The sequence below is a fragment of the Alligator sinensis genome, unplaced genomic scaffold (assembly GCF_000455745.1).
Source record: "Alligator sinensis unplaced genomic scaffold, ASM45574v1 scaffold166_1, whole genome shotgun sequence".
Classification (NCBI taxonomy): domain Eukaryota; kingdom Metazoa; phylum Chordata; order Crocodylia; family Alligatoridae; genus Alligator; species Alligator sinensis.
The window spans coordinates 157,903-165,893 of record NW_005842098.1 but is presented as its reverse complement, the minus strand read 5'-3'; the positions used below and the strand labels follow the sequence as shown (position 1 = coordinate 165,893).

Genomic DNA, 7,991 nt, shown 5'->3' with positions numbered 1-7,991 from the left:
GCCCCCGCGCCCCCACCCGTTCCCGCCTGCTTGTAGCCACTGGGCTGAGCTGTGCCCTGGTGCAGGCAGCTGGTGTCAGCTGCTCCCAGGGCCACTGCAGCTGGGGCTAGGGTGAGTGCCATGCCCCATGATGCCCGGAGCTCCGCTTGTCCGCACTCACCCCAGCCCATGCTGGAGTGGCCACGGGAGCAGCCCACACCAGCTGCCTGCACCAGGTCATGGTGCTGACCAGCAGCTACAGGCAGCTGGCATCGGCCACTCCTGGGGCTGCTGCAGCAGGGGTTGGGGTGAGTGGGGACGGGCAGAGCCCCAGGGGGTTTGAGGCATGATGCAGTCCAGCAGCTACAGGCAGTTGGTGGTGGCTGCTCCCAGGGCCAGGGTGAGTGCCGCGCTCCACGATGCCCAGGGCTCTGCTTGTCCGCACTCACTCCAGCCCATGCTGGAGTGGCCCCGGGAGCGGCTGACACCAGCTGCCTGCACCAGGGCATGGTGCAGCCCAGGAGCAAAGGTGAGTGTGGACAAGTGGAGCCCAGGTGCAAGGGGACAGGCAGAGCACGCTGTAGCCCAGCAGCTGCAGGCAGCTGGCACCCATCACTCTCCGGGCCACTGCAGCTGGAGGTGGGGTTAGTGCTGCTCTGTTCCCTCTGCTTTGCTGCCTTGTGCAGCCCTGGGAGCAGCACCCCCTCCCCCCATCCCTTTCCTAGTCCCAGACTCTCTCCCTCCCTCCCTCCCTCACCGCCATGGGAACCTACCCCTATTTGTTATGTTGTAAAGTGGGTTTGTTTTATGCAAATTGGATTTATGCACCATTCTCCGAGAACACATGTACCACATAAATCGAGGGAAACCTATACTGTTAAGATGCTGAAGAAGGCTAGATTTTGTTTTATGAATCTGAGTAAGAGATGTACATTTAACTATTATGACTACAGGAGTAATAACAATCTTTTGACTATTTTTGCCTAGTATTTTGTATATTTTAAGCATGGTATATAACCTAGCAAATCAGTGTACATTCTAGTAAAGTTGTTTTTACTTTGATTTTAATATGATTTACTAGCATATTAGTAAATCTTCTAGTTTCTCTTTAACTGGAGAAAAATAAATGTTGTGTTATATGTGATGGTGCATCACACCATCTGCACCTCTCTTTTCAAAATCCTAGATCCGCCCAGGCCTTTAAGCATTTCTTTTGACAGCAACAATGAGGTAACCACTGTAACTCTGCTCTCCAAAGAGATAATATACCTTCTTGGCATAAGTTCTATCTCTGTCTTTTACTAATGAGCTAGCTGGTTGAGTGTAGCTATCTGGAATTTTGACGATTTTCAGTATTGAACCCAAATATATTTATACATATTGGTCATAGGTCATGGCTACATATTCGGGGATCAAGCTTAGACATGGATCTGCATATATTTCACCACTGTGCAGCCTGTATACAGCCCAAATTAATATCTGGATGGCTGTCATGATACAGGGGAGAGTTTCACGGATGCTGCAATCCACCTGCATGACCCCTACTACACCTTCTTCTGGTGCACTCAGGCAACAGCCACATATAGAGAACTTGGTTTGATATGTGTACACATGAGAGAGCACCAAATAAGATGAAATAATGATAATCCATGCTAGTTTAGGAGGCTCATGCCTACCATCCAGAGTGCTGCTCCCCACTTATGCAAGTGTGTTCCCTGTAGCCTTTTCCCATATCCTTGATACGTCACAGAAAGAAATTGAAGCTTCAGTGTAATTGCTAAAACATTTTTGTGGTTTTCCACCTCTTACTTTATATACCCCATATACTGTGAGGTTTCTGCATGTGGATATTACTTAAACTTTCTCTTTAGCACTGAAGATTATCATATATTTGGAAGAAAAGAGTGGGAAAACAATTAATTGCAGCAGAGTTTGCGTTAGTTCAGTATTGAAGGGACTCTTCCTGACACTTCCTGGTAAGTTAACTCTCTTCCCCACCGGTCCATTCAATGATCTCTTACTTACGATTGTACTTGATTAGTGATTACCTTCAAAAGTGACATTTCGAAACTCCTTGATGAAATTGACAGGTAAAACTGGCTGGTTGGCCAAGATAAATTTCTTTAGGACATGTCCAAAGAGCAAGACTCCATTCAAATAGCCAATAACAAAGTCATTTTTCTGCTGAAATCAGAGGTAAAAGAGAAGTGGCATCTCAGTAACCAGTTTGTATATCCATAGAAAATTGCAGTAAAATGGACAGATGGTCTGTGCTTAGCAATAACTCCAAAAATGGAACATATGGGGAAGCTGGAAGTCAAGAACGAGGTGTACAGGCAGAGCTGTTTTGGGGCTCAAGATTGGAAAAATGGAATGCTGAAAGATGGACTTGAGTTGCTTGAGCAGATTGGGGTGAGAATGTTCTAGGATTGTAAAAAGCCCTAGGCAGTTCCAGGTTTCCGGCCATGATACTTCCACCTAGAAGCGCTACATCAGGGATGTAAAACTCATTTGACCTTGCAAACCAGATGAGTGATGCAGGGCCAGTCTGTGGACTAGACCAGACTCACGCTCCAGCTCTACATTCCAGCATGTACCCTAGAATGGCCAGAGTGGGCACTGCATGTGGCCCAGTCCTGTGCTGGCCACTCCATGGCTTCCCTGAATGTCCCCAGAGCCGCCATCACATGTAGCATGGCCTTGGAGCCACCATCACATGCAGCAGCTCTGGGGCTGTGCTCTTTGTTGTTGCTACCCCTCTACTCCGGGACGTGAGCTGGAGCAGGCATTGTGTGTGGCAAGTGGGGTCATCCGGCACACCCCTCATGCTGCCTGTAGGTTACTGGAGGTTGACGGGCAGCAGGAGGACCAGATAATATGGCTCTGCAAGCCAAATTCAATCTGCAGGCCATATCTTTGACACTTCTGCTCTACATAATGGACTGTGGTATAGTCTGTGTAGTAGGATTCAAGGGATCAGGAAACTGAGGTAGGCTAGCAGGCAGATTACTCCAGGGCTATGCAGCCAAGATTCCAGTTGTCCACATCCCAGAGGCAGGCAGCCATGCTTCCAGATTATTTGCTGCAGGGGCCGATCCAGGTGTGGTGTGGTGGCTGGGAGTGCCACATGTACTCAAAGCTCTCTGAGCCCACTGCTGGTCCACGTGGACTTTGTCCACCGTCCCCATTTTCAGGCAGCTCCAGACTGCCTGTTGCTCCTCACTCTTCCCCTCTCACTCTACTGAATTCAGCAGTGGGAGAAATGAGGGGAGGAGCAGCCAGCAATGCCCAGCCCTTGCCTGTTGCCTTTATGCAGCTCTGGAGGTTCCAAGCTGACACTGATCTCCAGTCTTCTCTTTTTCCTGCTGCTGAATTCAGGAGGGGAGGGGAGGAGAGAGGGGAAGTGTGAAAAGCAGCCAGCTCTGGAGCTGCTTAAAGCAGACTCTGGGCAGACCCTGCACCAGTAAGCTCAGAGCTCACAGCACATGCAGGGCTCCAGCAGGAGCTGCTAAGAGCTCACTGACATCAGGGATCACAGTGAGGGGCTCCAGTCACAGCCCCTTCAACAGCATGGCACATACGCAGGGAGCATTCTTCACAGCACCTGTGCCCCAGCCCCAAATGGGGTGTGGCTGCAGCCCTATTAGCGCAGTCCTGGATCCATCCATAGTCTGCTACCAGGTCAGGAGCCTGAAAGCCCTTGGAGTCTTGGCTGTACTTGTCACTCAGCTTCAGTGCTTCCAGGCTTCCTGCTGTGGAGCTAAGCTTCAGAGCCTGAAAGTCCTGGGCCAAGGCAGGATTTGTTTCACTACAGAATATTTGATGGCTCCCATGAGGTTTCTAGAACCCTGGAAAAGAGGCTTGGGGAGAATCAGTCAAGTCCTAAAAACTATGGACTTGACTGATTTTTTGTTGCTGTTGATGGAATTCAAGTCTCAGAAAGCCAACCCAGGAGAGAAGTGCAATGGCATAAACTCCAAATAATCCTGGGTAGGACATGATCCAGCACAACACCATGACTTTAATATGTAAATGTCACAGCATGGCAGTCTTAGAGGTTGCCTACAGTCAGTGCTGGCCTTTTTTGCCCCAGGGATATTGTTGTATTGAAATGATCAGATATAAATTAATACAATTACCATGGTATCTGTGATATTCAGGCTGAAATTGGAGGGTGCCAGCGTCAGGACAAGTACATGCCGCATGTATTTGGGTGACGTGGTGTTCTGGAAGTAGGTGTTACTGCAAATAAATACATTAATAAATAAATAAAACACAAGTGTTCCAGGGATAAGGAAAAGGAAGTGGAGTGGAAACACCTCAGCTCTCCATACCAGAGAATGCCCTTCACCTCTCCCCTAGGGGAACTGATGATTAACAGATTAACAAAAAAGTTCTCAAACTTTTTCTCATTGTGGATCCATCCCCTTCCATTTTCACTGTCCCTGTGGCAGCTGTAGTGCTTAGCTACACGAAGGCGATATTAGGAAAGGGATAAGGTAAAAACAAACTCATGGGTTCAAGTAAATTCTTCTTTCATTTCTATTATTGTGTTATACTCTCCTGTTTGGTTTCTGTCTTCTCCCTGATCAAGATCATGGGGGAAGTTTATGGTACAGCATGTCTTAACCAAGGACATAACATTTTGCTTCTCAGTCCATTGCCTAGAATTGAGGGGCAGATCTGGGGCAGGGTATGCAGTGTCATGGGTGCACCCTCCCTTTCAGGTGACTGGGCCTGGGAAAAGCAGCCAGGGACTCTTTTCTTAAGTCCAGGAAGCAAATAAGAATTTCTCCAGCCTTTCCCTCCATGCTCAACAGCACTGCTCCCAGGCCCAGTCTGAACTGGATATAACTTTGTTTCTTCTGCTTGGAGGGAAGGAGGAGTGAGTGAGCTCTACTGGAATTTTACCTTGTGGTTTTAAGAAGTTTTTGAGACTAAAGTTTGGATCATTACACTTTAGAGTCTAACATGCCTAACCCATAACTGTGAAGGCCAGTTGTAGTTCACACTCCATAGTTTTTGAGGTTCTTATGTCCTCTGAGGATACCACAAATAGAGCAAGTTAATATAAATGGTGAAAATACTGATCCTCCTTTCACATAGAATGATACACTAATAACGTTTCACAGCCCAGTCCTAGTCTGGACCTTCTAGTTTCCCTGGACCCCATCTGTGGCCTGGACCAGATTGGGATTGTTGGCTTGCACTCATACAGTATATTTAGAATGCCATGAAGAGTGCCCAGTTTTGTGCTATTTTCAATTAATTTTATGTCATTCCAACATCTACAGAAAATATTTGTCCAATGCATGTTATTAAAGAAACAGTTAATAAATTACTATGTTTTTCATCACACTGATATATGGCTTGAGTCAGAGCTCAATAAATTTCAGAGGGAGGTGTGCTAGAGTAACCTAAAAAATGCAACATTTATATCAGTAGCAGCAGACTTATCTTATAAATTTATGTTCTTCCTTTGTTATTATTGTAGATATTTGTGGTTGAATGAGAGCCTCCAGCTTTTCCCCCTTCATCCTGCCATGAGGTCCTAATCTATTGGAGGAAGTCCATTGAGAATGTTGCTATGCCAGTCATTACAATAACCAATCTCTCTCTCTATATTCATAGAGATTACTTGTAAGATCCTACCTAGGATGCTTCATTGGTTCTAGTAACCACAGTATGAGAAAGATGCCTGATAAACTGGTTGGAGATCAGAAACTATTCTGATTTCAGAAAATATTTTGGGAAAATAATCATGAGACTAAAGGAAATGATACATGAAGGAAGATCTCAATAACAACACATAATTTGACCAAATAAACTAAGGATATGATAAATAACTGCAGCTCACTAGAGGGCATAAACAATAAGATCCGATTTTCAAAGAATGTCTAAAGGTGCACGTAAGTGCCTACTGGGGTTTTTAAAAATGACTTAGCAGGTAAAGATGACTTACTCCCTGTGATGTCAACAACATTTAGCTACCTGACTTCAACACTTTTTGCAATCCCATCATGCACCTCTTTGTTGTTAGTCACTGAAAATACCTTTAGAAACCCTAAGACAGCAATTTTCATAGGATTTTAAGGTAGGTAGTTAGAAATTCACATTGAATTTCTTAGGTTATTTAAGACTAAACCAAAGCCATGGGGAATATCCTCCAGGGTAGATTTCTACATTGTCTAGTTGGATAAAATAAGAAACAAGAAATAATCCAATATCTGTTCTGACTTTGATTTCTGTCATTCTATAATTTCATCTTGCAGTGAGGTCATGATACTATGATTATGACATCACTACCTACAGGTAGGTGGTTTAAGAAAATCAAGTATGAATTAGATTAAATTTTGGGGAGAAAATGCCTTAGTTCAAACAGCAGAGTTTTTGATAAATGGCAAAAAGCAGGCCAGCACAACCATTAAAAAAGTGTTTTGTGGGAAAATGCTTTTGTACCATGACAGTTCAATTTGTAATATTTCCATTATCTCCATCCTGCAGGAAATCAGGGAGAGAAGAGAAAAAATATAGGTGGTACTTTACTTGTGGATATCCAACAAAATGAAGACTATGTCTTCATCCAGTTCCTCTTCCCCTATGGCTGCGTCAACGTCAGTTTGGGAACCGCACATGATGATCACTATAGACCAGGCAAAGGCAGATGGAGAGAAGGTGAGAGATGCAAATAAGTAGAGAACAGCAAGTAACTTTTGATTATTGCTCTTAGAATATAAACTCTAGAGTTGCAGGGACTACAACAGACCCATGCTGAGGTGCTTTGACAGAACTATAGGTGATCGTGGGAATAAGACAATAGATGCTGTCAGGACAGAAGAACATTGCCTCTGCCCACATTATTCCAGGCTGTAACCAACATTATCATCACCTCATTTTCATGAATGTAAAAATCCCACATACACAGGAGCCAAAAAACTACTATCAGTAACGTGATGTGGAACTAAGGCAAATCACATTAGAAAAATAAACTATTAGGCTTTCACGGACTTCCGTATCATTTTCAGACCCCCAAGGGATGCCAGGAGTTAGGATTGCTCTAAACCCTTATTAGCCATGCAGAGGCCTCACCTTGAGAGCTAGGATTGGTAATTTCTACAATCCTGGAAGTGAGCCCCTTTGCTGCATGAAAGGGATGTGTATGGGTGTAAAGCAGAAGACAGGGTGAGGAAAGCCAAACCTTCCTGTAACAAAGGAATGCAAATTATGCCAAAGGGCTGCTAGGTAATGAATTTGTAGTAAACCCCCCAGTTTGTTTTTTTTCATTTATTTTAAAATGCATTCCCTCCCCTTTCCTCAACCATTTCTGACTTTTTCTCTCCCTCTCTATTCCCTATAGATAAGTATAAGTGAGCTCAGACTTAGGATAAGCTTTAAACATTTTTATTGTGGTAGCAAGTTTTTGGTTTTGGATATCCACTGTTTTATATTGTATAATTATTAGGTTTGTATTGATTTTTACTGTTGTATATTGTACTATTATCACTTTTGTATTGATTTTTATTGTTTCATATGGATATTGTATGGTTTAGGCCTGTGTTTGTAAGTGAACCAAAGTCATGTCAAGTTTCCATTTTATATGTCAAGCCTCCATCTTCTGTCCTCTGCCTGGGCATCCCATGTTGCAACTGTATGAGTCACGTACCCCTCCCATGTAAATTGATTCCCCGATGAGTGTGATTGGAAATGATTGAAATACAATAGTAGCAGGCCTCTACTGAATGGCCTGTAATGACTGGGCCATCACCTCACATTGATTCACCCAGGAACCACGGACCTCACCCAGGAACAGAGACAAGACCAGCATTTGAAAGACAAAGGACCCTGCAAAACCAGTAACTCTCACCATTACAGGCACCCGAAATTGCACATCCCTGCATGGAGCACACATGCTCAGTACGCCAGGGGCTGACCCTTGCCTGGGCATGCCTCTGTCCTAGGGTCACACAAGGTCTTCCCCTATAAAAAGGGGCAGTGAAGACAGACCCAGTGGG

The 7,991-nt window shown here is 44.7% G+C and overlaps 1 protein-coding gene across 2 annotated transcripts in view; it reads right to left on the bottom strand.

Moving 5' to 3' along the window:
- Positions 1–7,991, bottom strand: part of GUCY2C (guanylate cyclase 2C) — a 65,642-nt gene that overhangs the window by 42,744 nt on the left and 14,907 nt on the right. Inside the window, exons 6-8 of one of the 2 annotated variants that reach the window (XM_025204814.1) lie at positions 6,526–6,622; positions 4,119–4,221; positions 2,028–2,163 (exon numbers count right to left, since the gene is read on the bottom strand). In XM_025204814.1, the coding sequence (XP_025060599.1) occupies positions 2,028–2,163; positions 4,119–4,221; positions 6,526–6,622 (336 nt within the window). The remainder of the gene's footprint in view (positions 1–2,027; positions 2,164–4,118; positions 4,222–6,525; positions 6,623–7,991) is intronic. The other variant, XM_025204815.1, reaches the window with a different exon arrangement.